General features: G+C 45.6%; 1 protein-coding gene across 1 annotated transcript in view; it reads right to left on the reverse strand.

Moving 5' to 3' along the window:
- LOC138447688 (transitional endoplasmic reticulum ATPase-like) overlaps positions 1-18,350 on the reverse strand; it is a 297,423-nt gene that overhangs the window by 268,155 nt on the left and 10,918 nt on the right. The window contains exons 2-3 of the mRNA XM_069603959.1: positions 7,702-7,813; positions 5,968-6,140 (exon numbers count right to left, since the gene is read on the reverse strand). Coding sequence (XP_069460060.1) covers positions 5,968-6,140; positions 7,702-7,813 — 285 coding nt within the window. The remainder of the gene's footprint in view (positions 1-5,967; positions 6,141-7,701; positions 7,814-18,350) is intronic.

Genomic DNA, 18,350 nt, shown 5'->3' on the forward strand with positions numbered 1-18,350 from the left:
TATGCTTTTTACCGACTTGCAGGAAAAGTCAAATCCACCTATCTGCTAATTGCTGATTATGTTTTCAAAAGTACACTTTATATTCACTTGTAAGAAGGTCGAATCTGCCTATCTGCTAATTGCGGACTGTGTTTTAAAAAGTATGCTTTATACTCACTTGCAGGAAAGTCGAAACTGCCTATCTGCTAATTGCTGTTTTAAAAAGTAAGCTCTTTCCTATTCATTGAGACTGTCAAAATTATGAACTTGCTCATTCACTGCTGCTTTTAGCCTCTTGACCCCCCATCCCTCTCCCTTCTCTCTCTGTCCGTGCTCTCATCCCTCAATTGTTCGTGCACTTCTGCTACATCTATAAATCTTGTTTCATCCTCTTCTCTTGGCTTGTTTGTTGCATTCCCTTGCGGCTAGTGGATTGTGCTCTGCAGGACCTCCCTCTCTCCCTCCCTCTTCTCGCCCCCAGTCTCCACTATTGTGCTCTCAATCTCTCCCATTTTCTCTAACTGCTTCTCTATCACCTATCCTACCCCCCGTCTAAGACTTGAATGAAAAAGGTCAAGATGGATTTCCTGGTCTCCAACCCTGGCCTCTCTATTGCTGACACCTATGTCAATGCATTGTCCAGACAGATCCTCACCTATATCCTCTTTTTCATTCCCTCTCCATTCCTTTGGGTTCCACTCATGGTCTCTGTACTCTCCCATTTCCTTTCCTCTCCCATTAATGGTGGCACCCGCTGGGACGTACTCTTGGCATCCTTCCTCACCTCCAGGGTCCTCTTTAATGTCTATCAGAATGGTACTGTCATTGCTCAGGGCTCTTAGCCGTACCTCCTCCTTCTTGATAGGCGTCTCCCGTCTCTCACCAAATTCCTCTTCCCCTCTCCTACCTCTCCTCCTTCTGTCATTCCTCTGGCTCCTCTGCCATCTCTGATGGGTATACCCCAAACCTGTACCCTCCTCGGAAGACCTTCAAAAGTGGCAATCTGCTCCACATAGCTACCCTTTACTCTCGCTCTGCCATCAAACACTCCTCTGACATCTGCCACCTCCTTGAGGACCTCAACCTAGATGTCCTTGCTCTCACTGATGTCAAATATAAGGGTTTCTGGTATACCTTGAATGTCCAGGAATCATATAAACAAACAAAAAATCATCAAGGCTATGTTAGGTCACACTTTCCTCTTTTTTTCTAATATATAGAAAGTACCAAGCAGTCTATTTAAATTTTTCATAAAAAAATATATCTGTTTTATTATTTCGGTACTAACCAATCTTGTATGCATCTCTCTTTACAGGGCACATATTTCTACACAATTCATTTATACACATTAATTTGGCCAGACATAACAGAGGCCTTCAACATAATAATGTATACAGTAAAAGTAAAACAGTGGACACGGCATAGTCCAAACGTGGAACAAAAGTTGTCGCCAATCTTCTGCAGCAAGAATGTAGCCACAAGTATAAATGGTCGAGGAGATCTGGAACATGCGTCTCTGGATCCGGAAGTGTAGATAGTCCGCCGCATTCAAGCGTTACTGGTTCCTGCAGAAGATTGGTGACGACTTTTGTTTCACGTTTGGACTGCGCCCACTAATAGGGTCGCTCCACCCGCTGAAAACTCGGGATAGGCCGGGATAGCACATTACACATTGCTTGTGTTATTGAAAGAAAGTCTTTTCATCGCCTTGGCGAAGACCACTTATTTGATGCACCACAGTTGATGATGAGACGGCCGAAACACACTGTGTTGACTGTTTTACACACCAACCATCCGCACTTCTGTAACTATCACAGGCCCTACACAACTAAGGAAATGAACTGGAATTAGACTGTGTAATCCAACGGTGTCCTCTTTGTGTCTAAGAAAGATGTTGTTTTACTTTTACTGTATACATTATTATGTTGAAGGCCTCTGTTATGTCTGGCCAAATGAATGTGTATAAATGAATTGTCTAGAAATATGTGCCCTGTAAAGAGAGATGCATACAAGATTGGTTAGTACTGAAATAATAAAACAGATATATATATTTTATGAAAAATAACAACAGACTGCTTGGTACTTGCTATATATTGAAGAGAAAAAGAAGGAAGCGTGACCTAACATAGCCTTATTCGTTTATCTCGCTCTCACTGAGACATAGTTCATGGACAGATCTGTCACAAGTTTTGGCACTCTCTTACCTGGGGGCTACAAGATCCTCTCTAAATCCAGGCTTAACCGGCCTGGGGGCGGAGTGGCCCTCATTTTCCCTGAGTGGGTCCCTGCCACTACAATATCTGCTACTATCGTACCCACTCGGTCCTACTCCTCATTCGAATCCCTTATCTGCAGGTGTGCTGTCTCCACTGGCTTCTCTCTGATTCTGGCCTCCATCTACAGGCCCCCTGGCCATGTCTCCCACTTGCTCTCTGAATGGGCTGACCTGTCCTCTTCTCTTGTGACCTCCTCTTCCAAGCTTGTCTTCCTTATAGACTTCAATATTCACCTCGACTCCCATGCTGTGGCCTCTGGGAATTTCCGCAACCTCTGGCACTCTCTTTCCCTCTCCATTCTGCACTCTTGTCTGACGCACTCTGCTTGACACATCTTCTCTCATCTCCTCAGACCTCCCCATCTCCAGCCCCCCTCGTTACTTCTCTCTGCTGTGCTGATCATGCCCTCCTTTCCTCACACCTGGACCACCTTGGTCCCCGGCTAAGCCTTCATCCGCACTCCTTCCCCTTCGTTTGACCGATGAAGCGAGCGTCAGCTGCCGCTTTTGCCGCCTTCACGCCACCTCCTCTGACCCTCACTCTGACACAGCCCTCTCTAACCTTCAACTGTTCATGTTCCAAGTGCAATTCCTGGTATGACTCCGATGTGGCCGCTCTGAAACGCAAGTGCAGAGTTGCTAAGCAGAAGTGGCAGGTGTCGAGTACATCCTCTGACAAACTGGCCTACCACCTGCTCCAAAGGCAATACATACTTGCCATCTGCTCTAAGAAGAGGATCTATATCGAAGCCCTCTGCCAGACACACCTTGGATGATCTCATCTCCTCAGACCTCCCAATCCCCCTCGTTACTCCTCTCTCATGGTCTGATCATGCCCTCTGTTCCTCCCACCTGGACCTCCTTGGACCCCCGGCTAAACCTTTGCCCGCACTGCCAGCCTCCTTCCCCTTCATTCGACCGATGAAGAGAATGTCAGCTGCCGCTTTTGCCGTCTCCTTCAATCCACATCCTACTCCATCCTCTGACACAGCCCTCTCTAACCTTCAATACTCAATCTCTAACACTCTGCATAACCTTACCCCTGCCATGAGGATCTGCCTCCCAAGTGTAATTCCTGGTATGACTCCGATCTGGCCGCTCTGAAACGCAAGTGCAGAGTTGCTGAGCGGAAGTGGCAGGTTTCAAGCACATCCTCTGACAAACTGACCTACCGCCTGCTCCAAAGGCAATACATACTTGACATCTGCTCTAAGAAGAGGGCCTATATCCAAGCCTGCATCTCTGCGGCCTCTAACAACCCAGCTGCACTTTTCAGAATCTGCAAGGAACTCGCCAATCCTACTGCAGTCTCCACTTCTCCTCTGCCCTTTCTGGCACTCTGCACTTCTCGGGCCTCTCACTTCATCTCCAAAACTTAGGACACCCTCCCCTCACTCATCCCTACTCATCATCCCTCGTCCTCCTCCAGGGCTCCCTTGGCCCCCTTCTCTCCTCCCCTTCTGTTCCCCTCTTTTTGTCCCATAAAACCTGTCGAGGATTCTAGACAAGTCAGATCTATGAAAGTCTCTTCTAAACAGGTGCTCCCCTACACCGCCATAACTGTCAAGGACAAATCTCCCTTGCTCCAGCCTTGGCCAATTTCTGTAATCATTCTTTTGCCACTGGGTCCTTCCCCTCGCTCCGCAAGTACTCCCTTGTTCATCCTCTCCTTAAAAACCCTTCTGCTGATCTTTCCTTTCCAGCAAACTACAGCCCTAGCTCCACTACCCCCTTCTTGAGCAAACTCGTGGAGTAGCTTGCCATCTCCCAGATTGTCCACCACAGTGAATCTGTTGGTTGCCTCCACGACCACCAGTTTGGCTTCAAAGCTGCTAGAGGCACGGAAACCGCTCTCCTGAACACCTGTCAAGACTTGCACACTAATCTTGAATCCAGCTCTCCATCTGTTCTGATCCTTCTTGACCTCTCCTCTGCCTTTGACACGATCAATCGTGCCTCCCTTTTAAAGCGGCTCCATGACACCCTTGGCATCACAGACCTGGCTCTGGACTGATTGACCTCCTTCCTCTCTGACCAACCCTCCCAGGTTCAATTGGGCCCTTTCCTTCTGCCATCCCACTCTCCACCTGTGGTGTCCCGCAGGGCTCTGTCTTCTCGCCCTGGCTCTGCAATATCAACCTGCCTGCCCTAGCCCATCTGATCTCCACCTTCTCTCCTAATTTTCAGTAAAATGCTGATGACACACAGCTTTCTTTCAAGCTACCCACCTCTACCTCCTCTTCTTCCTCTCTCATTCCTAACTGCCTGTCTGCTATTCAGGCATGGGGCACTACTAACGATCTCTGCTTTAATGTAAGACAGAGAAGATTCTCATTGGGACCCCTGCTCCCTCTTTCCCTCACACACTCTGGCCACCCTCCTTGGGCCCCCTTCCCTCACCCTTGTGTGAAGCAAAAAACCTTGGCGTCATCTTTGACTCTTCCCTCTCCTTTTCTCCTCACATCATGGACCTTGCCAAGAAGGCCCACTTTTAGCTACACCTCCTCAGAGGCTTTCTCCTCTTCCTCACCTTCCCCCCAGAAACTCAATGTCCCCAGAGCTATGGTTCTCTCTACGCTGAACTACTGCAATAGCCTCTTCCTCAATCTGCCAAACTCTTCCCTTCGCCTCTTTCAACTAATCCAGAATAGGACTTGCAGAATTATCCTTGGCCTCAAGCCCAGGAACTGCATTTCTCCAGCCCTTAAATCCCTTCACTGGCTCCTGGTTGCTGCGTGAATCAAATTCAATACCCTCTGCATCATCCACAAGGCTTTCGGGGGCCTGGGATCACGCTATATCCAACTCTCTCTCCCTAAATACATACCCAATAGAGCCCTTTGCTCGTCTAGCTCTAACTCTCTGCTAATCAGACGTTTTTTCAAGCAGAGAGTGGGGGTAGATCTCTCTCTTCTGCAGGTGTCACCATCTGGAATGGCCTCCCTACCCCTCTCAGACTTGAGCCTGATCTTCTTATGTTCCGGAAGGTTTAAAAACCTTTGTTTTCTCCTCTTCCTTCCCCCTCCTCCTACCCTACTAATTCCTCCTCTGCCTGAGACTGGTAGCCTGGTCTCTTCAGAGTCTTACATGGTGCAGGCCCTCCCCTGCCCAGTCTACCTCTGCACTATTCTCCCGTCCCGCCCCTCCCACCCCTCATCTTACACCTACCCTCACGGGCCCACTCTACCTTCACTTAGCTGTTTGGCTTGTACCCTTGTAGCCTTCCAGCCCCTTAACTTGCACTTGAATTGTGGATCCCCTTCATTCTATTCTTCCCCTTGGCCCTGTCCACCTGGCCTCCGTTTCACTCTCCTTCTCATGGGCCCTTTTACCCAGTTCCTGCCCTTCCTCATCCCCCATCCCCTTTGCACTTCTCCCTATCACACTATAATGATCTGAATTCGCAAGGCTGACTAAAATCGCTACTTTCTTTCTTCCGTTTCTCTCCCTCGCCATCCTATCTAGCTGAGCCTCGGAACACTTGTGTATAGGTGCATTACCAATGAACAATAAATAAATAAAAATACTACATGCACTACTGATGTTAGTCATCGCTTTCTGGCTCTCTGAACCATGCCTTTATGCAGCTCGTATGTGTCCTAGAGCCATATTTCAACATTATATTCTCAATCAGATTTACCACCCTCTTATAACATAACATCCCAAATCACTTTGAGAACCCAGTGGCATTGTTCATCAATGACTCTACAGACCTCACAACATCGCCCAGACGGACGCGGAGGTTGTTCCTGGTGACACGACTCAAGCGGACCTTCTCATTCTGACAAGTGTCGTCAGAGAGCACGATGCAGACGGTCTCACGTCGCTTCTTTCCTTTCAGGAGCACAGTGTCACCCCGGAAGAGGTGCAGCTCTTCCATTTTGTTCTGAAAAGACAGCAAACAGCCGAGTGTAAAAGATATGATATGAGAAGTCAGGAAAGATGTTGAGGCTGCTGACGCTATGTGCTGCACAGGAGCAATGCCCAGGATGGGAACAGGGTCCAAAAGGACATCACTCATTAATACCATATTGACTTTTTGGAATCAGAACTTGATCTCAGGATAAGCAAAAGCAGTGCATCACTCTCTGACTATGCATGTGGACAGGGATACATCTAATTCACAGGATATATGTACAGCACAGCACAGCACTGCCTGGATCTAGACAGAGCTATTGGGATAGTGAATAAGTAAAAGAGAATGAAATAGAAAGCATGCACACACACAAGGACACATAATATGACCAGGGAATGAAGGACATCACTCCATGGCCCTTTAATGGGGGGCTGAACCGCTGCACAGGATACCCATTATATCTGGTGGGCGAAAGACTGCAGATACAGCAGTACAACACTTCCTAACTGGATGTATAGGACGTGAAGGACAGTATATACAGCTGCATAGTACTCCCTGACTTTGTCCTGGAGCACAGTGATACAACATATGTTAAGAGAATGAAAGACAGCATAAACAGCAGCACAGAATGCAGAGTGCGTAGAGGGCAGAGCATACAGCACTCTCCAACTCTAGAATGAGAATCTGAATATTTACAGGGTAAGAAACACAGCCTATATAGCAATGCAGCACTCATGTAAAGCACAATGCTGTTACAAAAGACCAAGCATGCCCAGTGTACACAAGACAGTATCTCACCACATGGCACCCCGCTGGGCACTTAGATGATGGGAGCATGTTTACAGTCTGAACAACATCACCCCTTTCATTAGAGAACCCCACCTGCACCACCAAGGGATACTAGAGAATTGGTTAGATCCAGCCAATGGAGGGCAGATGCACACTGGGTTGATGTGAAGGTGTGCGCCGTGGTACCATACTGTATCGAATGAAGCATGACCATGTGACTGTATACTGGCCTTGCACATTTTCAACAAAATGCTAGAAAACTGAGCAGGCACTGGACATGAAAAGCTGAATGACTCTTAGCAGAACAGAACTATATCGAAGCATGTAGGCAGACTATGTTTCTGTGATGATGGGCAGTAGGTGCTTTGGCCCAGCGAGGTCCATTAACACTATAAGAAAGGACTGGACATTTCTATAGTGTTGAAGGCCAAGGCATCAGCAAGACACCATACCATGGAACCATGCAGAGAGACATAGCATGTCTAGTCTGAGAAAGATAAGACCTCAACACACATCATCCCCTAGAACCATGCTATGGGATAGGACCTCCAGCAACACATCATCCCTTAAAACCCTGCAGATGGGATAAAACATGTCTAGTGTAAGAAGTGAAGGACCTCAGCAACATAGCATAGAAGCACTTAAGTCGTTGGCATGCCTTATTCCATACTATGGAACATGTGCACAGTATGAGAAAATCTACCTCCCATAATTTAAAATCGAGGTGAGACTGGGTGTTCAGCCATGGGTGAGGATCTGGACACTGAGAAGAGTAGGGCATTTCAAACTAGCAGTGGCGTACCTGGGAAAGGCTAACAATGCTATTGTCATCATTGATGGCTTCATCCACTATGAGCCGATTGGGACGATGCTTCCGTCTGAGAATGGCAGTGGAGTAATCCTCTGCCTTCGACCTGCAAAAGAAAGAGGGAACATGAGAAATTGCAAATATAAGTGATCTACTAGCAAAGAACTACTTGTCTGGAGCGTCCCCTAAAATCGTGTATGCTCTATCTGTGGTTCGTACCTCCTGAATGCCCATTTAGCAATAAACATTTACTGGGGAGATCCAAAAATATCTACTGTACACAGAGATACACATACCTGTGTACCTTCTAAGTACCGCTTTCATTAATTATGGACCCCAAATATTTTCATCATTATATATTCCTCGTGGGCTGTCCAAAAGAGGGGATAACTGGTAGAAGCGGTTATCAGGCAATGTTATCAGCACTAGATCAGACACTGATTTTGGGCCTCAATTCCCTAACAGACTAGGATTAAACTGGCCTTGTAGCCGGGTCTACTGCTACCTATACTGATGCTAGATCTTGTGCTTGATATGAATTACGAGGCGTGTGGTGATGTCCTGGCCAACGAGCGCAGATGGAGTTTTTGCCAGACTCCTTTGGCATAAAAAGCAGCTCTGAGGCCACTGTGGGGTTAATACCCAGAACCCGGTCAGACCGCAGTATTAGGAATTGGGCGCTATTGAAGTAGAGCCCTGCTTTAGTCCGGAACACGTTGAATGAGGCTTCTTCATCCAATAGACCATGAGCCAGTAGGATTAACCCTTGAGCATCTCCCAGAGAATCTCCTATTCTAGGTGCAAACGGCAAGCAATGTTTGCCAAGGGGGGCCCTTAGTTGCCAAAATGAAGTGTCTGCTAAGAAGAAAATCACCTGGTGTGGATCTTAAAATAACGGTGTACTCATCCCAAACTTCAATTGTTTCCTCTGATTCTATGTCAAGACTGGAGGCAAGCATTATTCTTCAACTTCTTTATTAACTACGCCACAACAGTTTCAACAAACAAGGAAAACTGTAAAAAAAAAAAGGTCCTTCACTACTCCTTTTTCTCTTTTTCCTTCTTAAACTACAACTCCCTCTGACTCTGTAGTCCCTGTTAGTGTCCACCCAATCCATGAACCACTTCCTTCCTGTGGACTCGTCCTCTTCTTTTCCTGCTCTTCAGCAGATAAGTACCCTTTTTCCTCAATGCATGAGAATTGTGTTATAATGATCTCAGATATGGACACACAAGTGTAGATTAATTCTGTAATACGTGTATGAGTAGCCTAGATAACATACTGTATGATAACGTAGGTTTTGACCTGTATACAAATTACAATACTGAGCACGCGATTTGGGGAAGACAGTATCAGGCAGAGCGACATTATCCCTTTAGATAAGAACAGTCCTCATGCAGCCCTAGGAACGCGCGGTGAGACGAAAGCAAGCCCGTGTCGCATACCCGACATTCTCCGGGGCTCGCTCTCTCTCACCGGCTGCATAAGCGCTCCGTTCCCAACACATTTGAAGAGGCAAAGAACAGCGCGCAAGAGGAGCGCAATGGCCCCCAACTTGCGTAGGAGGAGCCATTGCGTCTCGCATTAGCGAAAGCCAGAATTTCCAGTGTTTTCTTTCGCGAATAGCGCATGCATGAAGCAGCGTTCTAAAGCCGGGCCCGGCAGTGATTAACAAGTCGCAGAGATAAGCGACGAGCAACGCTAGACACGACCTACAAATGTCAGGAGGCAGCGTTATCAGCCTGGAATAGGCTGTGCAATAAATGAGGCAATCTCACACAGGAGAATTATTGCAGAGGATCGTAAACCCACAGAATACAGAGAGACAGCTGAAGAGAGAGCTAACAAAACGGGACAAGGTACGAGCCACACGAAAATGTTTTTAAAAAAAGAAAGAGGAACTTTTACTTTTTGTTTGAATACATTATTCAGACCCAACGAAGAAGTGGGCATGCGCAAGACACCTGCCGTTACAGGTACCAAGCACAAAGCAACTAGCAAATATGTCTGAGTTTGAGTGGAGCGAGGAGGACCAATCTCTAGACCTGGCCTCCAGCTTTAAAGAGGTGCGAGGAAGCTTGTTGGTCGATGCAGTGGCACAAGGGGTGAAGCCCTTACAAGACAGGCTGGCAACACTGGAATCCATCCTCAGCCAGCCCCAAAATAGCACCGGGATACCGACAGCATGCCCACAGAGGCCTCACAGAGAGGACTTAAGGGGAGTATGATGACCCGCAAGAGGAAATCCTCTGTTGACCCCCCGGGTCGTACTTATGGGGTGGATAAGAAGGGCTTGGAGGCAGTCAACGCTTTTACAAAGCTGAGGGAAGCTTCCCTGCAGAAGTCGGTGGTGCCAAGCCTCATGACCCCCTCCCCAGGGGAAGAGAATATGGGAAATGATGACCCAGGCTCAGAAGAAGACCCGACTGAAGCTAATCTTTCTTCCCAGGAGGAAGGTGAGAAAACTAACGGACATGTTTGCTCCTCCACAGCAACCGGAAATTGCTACCTGTGATGGATACTCCTCACAAGCACAACCACCAACTCCTCCAGCATTTTACCCAACGTCATCAGTCGGACTAAGAAGCTGAGGAGGACGGAGCTCTTCGCACCAACGAACTCTGCTGGAAGGCGCCACCTCCACAGCTCAGGACTGCAACAAACTCCACAGAACAGCGCTGTCCACGCAACCTTGCGCTCCAATCCCACTTCGCAAGCACCAAAAGAATCAGAGCCCATTTTTTGTTTCTACTGCCCGGATCCCCGCCTCCGCCAGCGCACAGCATTTAATCACTGGTGCTAGCGCGCCCGCGCGTGCACCCGGAAGTGGCATGCAAGTGGGCTGTTGGGCTGGGAGACTCTGGAGCCACATTGCTTTTCGCTGCTTCGTTTGGACTAAAGTTGAAAGTCCGTTTTTTGTTTCTACTGCCCTCATCCCCTCCTCCGCCAGCGCACAGCATTTAATCACTGGTGCTAGCGCACCCGCGCGCGCACCCGGAAGTGGCACGCAAGTGGGCTGTTGGGCTGGGAGACTCTGGAGCCACATTGCTTTTCGCTGCTTCGTTTGGACTAAAGTTGAAGTGAGTGAGTCTGCAAGAGGAAGCACAAGTGGACATTTGGCTGCGTAACACGCGGCCGCTTGGTGAAATATTGCAGGCCATGCGCTGTGGGACTTTCTTTGGGACCTGTTTGGGAACTGGGACTGGCCTGGGAGTGGGACTGGGATTGGGTTTGGGACTGGGACTGGTATTGGTATTGGGATAGGGATACTAGGAGATTTTGCTTGAAATACTCACTTCCTCTTTCTCTATTGCTTCACAGAGTCCGTTTTTTGTTTCTACTGCCCGGATCCCCGCCTCCGCCAGTGCACAGCATTTAATCATTGGTGCTAGCGCACCCGCGCGCACACCCGCAAGTGGCACGCAAGTGGCACGCAGGTGGGCTGTTGGGCTGTTTGGATGGGCGGAGTTAGTGAGTGAGTCCCCTCCTCTCTCCTATTTTAGGGGTTAGACCCTAAATAGGCCATCATGGCAACAGTGTTGCGCAATGGGAAAATATGCGCTATAAAACCCCCGGGGCCAATCCCGGACGTAGATACAAAGGCCGCACAGAGTGACGGTATTGAGACAAAATCTAGTACGGAGGTGGTTGTTAATCACGAAGCTATGACCTTGGGTGAAGGACACATTGATCAGAAAATCATGACTCCCTCCCGGGCTATTACTACCCAAGAGGAGATCTTAGAGGGGGTGAAAGTGGAATTTGCCTATATGCACTCGCAAATACAAACAAAAATGGGTGTGCAATTCTTGGGGGAAGAGGATATCTCTTTTGTGCCGGCGGGTCTCTCATTTAAGACCCAAATCCCTGCTCAATCAAGTTTTCTGAGCGTAAATGAACTACTTGATCAAAAAACAATTGAGGGGACAGAGAATATGCAAGAGGAAATAAATATTGATGTATCCATGATGGGGAAAGCAGTAAGAACGGAATTGGGGAGGCGTGCTAGTCTCTCAAGGGGCCCCTCGACACCTGTAAATGCCTCCAAAAATGGGATTGATCAAGTCCATCTATTTAAGACACTTCCGAAATTGAGTTCTGCTACATCATACAGATTTTCTCCTCAAATGCTAAATTCCTGCTACCATCTGCCTCAATTTTCACAGATACATAGCAAGGTTGGGGGGTGGAAGAGAATAATGTTGTAGAGGTGCAGGGAACCACCATACCAAAGGGGAATCCGCCGATCCCTGTACTGTCAACCCATACTAACACTCTGCCAATTTTGGGAGCCTCCCTTACCAGTTCGGCCATTAATGACAGTAATGCCAAATTTGAGGAGTCACTACCAGTATTATCTAGAATATTAAACCTCCTCGATTAAGGCCATGAGCTCACCCATTGGGAGATAAAAGATCTGAAAAGGGTTGCTTTTGATACTCAATTAAAATTAACTAGAGTAGAAGGTTTTCTCATGGGCAATGATGAAAGGATGGCGTTCTCAAAAGGGAAAGAACCCATACAAATCCCAAAAACAAATAATTCACAAAGCACTCAAACCCTGGTAAGTGGAAAGGAGATTGTGAGCTATGCTAGTGTGATACCTGTGGGGATTGCAATGAACCTACTAAAGGAAAATAAAAAGAACGATGAGAAAAAAGAACAGAAATTGGAGCCAGAAGGGGGAAAAAGGATCATGGAGGCCTTGAAAGAACTATCAACGAAAATGTCTATCTTAGAAAAGGGCCTGTTCGATCTACCGGGAAAACTGGTACCTCTAATCCCTGTGAGACCAGTAACATCCATTCAGGACGAACACCCCATTCTCCCCTCTCCACCCGACAGTCCATCGGCACTTGCAAAATTGTTGGAATCTATTGATGGTGCAGGGGCCCCGGTCGATGAGACTGAAAAGCAAAAGGAGGAGGGGAGTCCGATGGGGAACGGCTTCTTCCTCTCAAGAAAACAGAAACGACTGGCTTTAAAGGCAAGCAAAAGGCTGATGAAAAAGGGACGGATGCCTGCTAGACCCGAACCCCGCAAGCCAGAATCGAAGGCTTCCCCGAATGAAGTTGCACTATCTGATTTAAGACAACTCAATGAGGAAAGTAGGATGGCCTTACAATTAAATGCAGCTGACATCTCAAAAGAGAAAAAAAAAACGAATGGAAATAATGTAAATGGGAAAAACATGAAAAAAATGGGGAAAACAAACCCGGCTCAGAGGGAAGTTTTCAGACCAAAGATAACTGACAAAATTATCGGAACTGACAACGAGAAAGTACAACCATTACATATGAATGGGGAAAATAAAGAGATAAAACAGTCACAGCTGTCTAACTTCTATAAGGTTGTGGAGAAGTCGACTGATCGGCAGATTTTACCACAAGACCTCTCCAACCGTTTGGCAGAAAACCCTACCACCTCAGCAGAATCCAATAGATTGGGTATCTCCTCCCTACCTCGTACACCGTTGGAGTTGTTTAAGACCACTGGTGAGGATGTGATTGATGTGAAAACAAATCTCCATCATGGGACTCTCCTATTAGATGGAGCCAAGAAGGAGTGCCCAAAACTACCCCTGAAACAAATCCGGTGTGGGGTTGATGGGGCCATTGCAAATCTTCCTGACACCATAAAAAAGATTATGATGGACCTCCTTCCCGACTTGTCTCGGTTCTACAACAAGGATTTGGGGGGTGGTGGACATGAGACAAAAGAAGACAAACCTCGGACCACGAATGAGATACCCACTATTTCCCTAACTAGGGAAGGCAGAACAGAAAATGCTCCGCCGTCACAGTGAGAGCAACCAGAAAGAAATCCCATCCAATCGTCCCCGAGGCATGGACCTCTTTATCCTATCGAATCCCATGACTTGAGGAACCCCATTCAATATGAATCAGCTAGACCCCTATATGTGAAGGAGAGCGATCTCAGGAATGTACCGTGGCGAGACATTTCATTCCCGGAATATCCGAGTATCCTCCTCTATAATCTCTGTGATATTGGTGGCCCTTCCTCGCTGAATAGGCCACGCATTCTCTCACTATTCAATGAGGTCCCTCGACTTAGGATGATTGGAACAGCGGACATTTGTCTGGTGGACTTCATCCATCCCTCTCGCCATGACTATGTCCGCATTGTTCCCAATTCACAAAAGATTTTTGATATGATCATTCAGGAGGTGGAACAATTTAATTGAATGGGCTATCACATCCTGATCTTTAGTAATGGTTGGGAGAGGGGAAGTTCTCGGGAAATAGAAAAAGTAAGCCCCAATCCCCATAGGGATGAGGTAGAGATACGAAAAGAAAATACTCAAACTGTTAAAGCAGGGGAGGGGCAGGATTTGGCCTGGTTAGCCCAAACACTTAGAGACTCCATATCGGAAATGCAAAAAATTAAACAAAACCTTTAATGCCACTAAAGTAGTGGCCGATTGGAAATTCCTCTCATGGAATTCAAGAGGCCACTCGAATCTGATGAACTCTGGGGAACTGTGTGCAAAACTTACATCATTTAACATATTTTGTATACAGGAAACGTGGTTGACTGCTCCGATACAACTTGACGGTTTTATATGTACACATCTTCCGGCTAAAGCGGGATCACGTGGAAGACCCACGGGTGGGTTGTTCGTCGCAGTCAAACCCGAATTAGGTACCTGTATTTTGGAATCAATTGAATTAATGAATTTTGCACTTGCCGTTGTAGTGAAACATGGAAGTAACTCAGTTTCTAAATTGATGTTTGTTTTAAACATCTACTGGAATACTCAAGTATCTCTGGGCAATGCCATCTCGTACTTGAACAACTGCCTTGCCGCCATGCCGCTTAAATACAGAGGAATTGACATTACAATTTCGGGTGATTTTAACTCTAAAATCAAATACGGGCACGGAATTGGGAAAAAGATGGCCGTTTCACTATTAAGGCCCAAGTTTAACATGGAGAAGGGGGTCGCTGCTGCCTGTTCTATCAAACAAAAGATTATTAATGGTGAAATTTGGATGAATTTGTTTGAATATTGGGGACTGGACCATGTTAATGGTATATTCAATTCCTCTTTGTATGAGCATACTTGGTCGAATGGACATTATAAATCACACATTGACTACATCTTTATGTCAAAATCTATATCAGTACTTTGCTTGGAATTTCATATAAGTGACACTAATATGAGTGACCACAGATTCTTGGAAATTATTATGGCACTAAATAACAGAATCTCTAAACAAAGACCAATGCAGATAAACTCGATAGTGTCATGCGGTGGAAACCGCATAACTTGGCATGAAGGAAACGTTGACAAACTTAATGCAGTTTTCGTCGAAGACTTAAACAGAATGTCTTTGTCCGCCAAAACACAGTGTTATTCGGTCTTGCATTTTACTGACCTTATCGAAAATCTGATAGGGAGTAAAGTTAAACCTAATAGATACGGCTCTTTGAAACCAACACATTCACATATGTATGATCTGCTGTTAAGCCAAAAAAAACCTTTGCAAATCGACAAATAAGATCTATCCTGAGAACCAACTTGACTGAGATAGAAAAAAAGAGGAAAATTACACAAATTAAACAAAATAAAAAAAATTGGATGAAAAATCATTAGTGTGTACTGCAAAATAATGATAATATTGCTATGTTAACAGCCCTAAAGGGAACATCAGGTCGGGAATTTTGGGGATTAATAAATGCGCTTGAAAAAAGACAGGTAGTACTCCAATCTGTTAATGTACAGTCGAATACCTGGGGAAAACATTTCTCAACCCTATACAAAGGGAAAATGGCCATGACGTATGAACTCTTACTTATAAAAGAGGGGTCTTGGGGTTTCGATTTCACAATCAATAATATTGAAGCCCAGATTAAGAGGTCGAACAACTCAAGAGCGGCCGGCCCAAATGGGCTGACAAATAACACCTTGAAGAAAAAAACGGAACATTGGGCAAAATCACTGTTTATACTCTTTATTTCCATTATACAGACCAAGACAATTCCCCAATCATGGAGATTATCCTACGTTGTGCCAATATATAAAAGAGGGGACAGAACCTGTCCGACAAACTACCGCCCGATTTCAATTATGGACGCTGATTCCAAGATCTTTGCAAGTCTACTACTACAGAGAATTGAGGAATGGGCGAACCAAAACAATATCTTACCCCCCCAGCAGTTCGGTTTACGTAAAGGGATGGGAACTGAAATAGGCGGGCTGATTATTTGTTTACTTTTAGAAAAGGCTTGTAAAAAAATGGCAACACCTATATACCTGGCTTCAGTAGACCTGTCGCTCGCCTTTGACAAGGTGGACAGGGTGAGACTGTGGACTAAATTATCCCAAATGGAGCTGCCATCACATCTGCTGACAATTCTTATTAATCTCCATGAAGACTCGGCAATTCAAGTAAGATTAAATATGTCGGGTTATCTTTCCCAAATAATTCACACTAAGAATGGCCTCAGACAAGGATGTCTATTTGCCCCCACTCTTTTCAATCTTTACACCACTGATGCTGATCTCCCTCTCACAAATCTTTCCCTGGTCTCTCCGCAAATTGAGGGCATTAAAATATGTTGGAATGCCTATGCGGATGACCTGCTTTTGGTCGATAGTACCCCAGTGGGTTTACAGCGAAAACTTAGGGCCCTTTCTATAGATGCACAAGAAAATGAACTGGTGATAAATGAAAAGAAGTCTGTCATCATATCCTTTACCTCCAGGAAGAGAACTATAAAATTTAAATGGTGAATAAATACATGACTGTTAGCAAAAGTAAGTTCACTCTGTTATCTGGGGTTCCCTATATTTGGAAGCATTTCGATATACTCTTATTGGAATTTCTACCTGGAGAAAACAGATAAGCTCATCCTCCAAATGAGAAAGATCTCAGGTAAATTTTGTAAATTCTCTATCACTCCTCTGATTAGGTTTTACAACTTGAAAATTGTTCCGAAACTGATATACGGCATGGAAATCTTACCGTTTGAAATATATCGTTTGGTCCAGAAAATGGAATCAAAGATCTGGCGAAAAATTATCTTTTATGTGCCCCATTGTGTTCCGATACCTGCATTTCGCTACGAATTAGGCCTTATTTCATTAACCATGAGAGTAAAATGGAAAAAAATGGCTTTATATCGGAACCTAATGATATCTAAAAATAATTCCCTTTATACATTATTGGGCGGTAGACTAAGAGGGGGATCCAGTGATTCAGTATGGATGCTAAATTTACAAAAAGACTGCGTAAACCTTCTCAATACCATAGATGTCTCTCATGAAATGCTATTCACTAATCCAATGGAAGTGAAAAAACGGCTACAGTGGTCAGATTGGGCCACTACTACGGAAAAAGTGGCCTCCTCAAAGATCTATAAACAACTGGTCTCTGAGGGGAAAAAGCTAGGCACTTTGGAATCCTATTTAACCAAATTCCCTGACCCGGTAAGGAGAGCAATCTACTTACGCTTCCGTTTCAATGTGCTCCCTACTGGGGAAATAATCGAGATCAGATCTGCCATGAGCCTAAAAATTCCCTGTCGCTTTTGTCGTTGTCCTGACACGACAGAATCACTTGAACATCTTCTCCTAAACTGCTCAATGATAGTGCAACAGAGGTTACACGTGTTTGGAAAATTTGTCCATGATCCCTCTAGGGTCCACACTGGATTAATATGGTGGTACATGCTACACGGAAAGTCAAACACACTAAAGCTAGCAGTGGTCACCTTCCTAGTAGAAGTGTGTGGTTTGGCTACCCTAGAAAGAACAAATTAACAATTATAAAATTTACGCTGGAAATTTAATTACTCACTAAAGGACGAACAAGGCCTTTCTTTTCTTCTTCTTTGATCTTTGACTGTTATTTATGAAGTCTGAAAGATGGAAATGCTGTGTGATCTTCCTTTTTATTGTTTATGTCTTTGTTTCTATGGTCTATAATATGAACTGTATAATATGATTAATGAGTTTTATATTTGGAATAATGTTGCAAATGTATTTTCTTCTTCCGTTGTAACACTGTGAACATTTTTATTCTAAAATTTTGTAAAGGTTTAACTGTGTTTAAACCAGATACAAATAAAAAAAAAAAAAGTTTGAGCCGGAAGACATTAGGAACCACAGGTCCTTTGATTGGCAGCCCTCCCCCAGAGTAACTAAATACATGACTGTAAGACTATGAATAGCGCTGGACAAAGAAGTCATGCAGCGTATGATGGCGGAGTGCCCGTGTCCAGACCTTCCGGGCAAAGCAGCGGAAACACCAGAGCTAGACCCGAAGATGCTAGCATTTGTTATGAAAACAAACAAAGACCCATGTAAAGGCATGGACAGGTCTTGGAGGAGCTGCCAAGAGAAAGTACTCGACCTGGCAGAACCGCTAGCCAAATTAATGGACCTGGCCAAGAGGGCTTTAGACACCAGAGAGGAAGTGGATCCAGAGGCCCTAGTAAATTGGTTCCAGAGAGCAGTTTGCCTTCTGGGTAATGCAAATTGCACCATCTCCCCGGAGAGGAGAAGAGGGCTCCTGCTTACAATAGATACAAAGCTAGAAAATCTAGCTTCATACGAGGCAGGAGAAGCGGCACAAGGCCGATCTTTGGCAAGGAGTTGGGAAGATTCTTGGGCACC

This window comes from Ambystoma mexicanum, chromosome 3q (assembly GCF_040938575.1).
Source record: "Ambystoma mexicanum isolate Mex_15411 chromosome 3q, UKY_AmexF1_1, whole genome shotgun sequence".
Lineage (NCBI taxonomy): Eukaryota > Metazoa > Chordata > Amphibia > Caudata > Ambystomatidae > Ambystoma > Ambystoma mexicanum.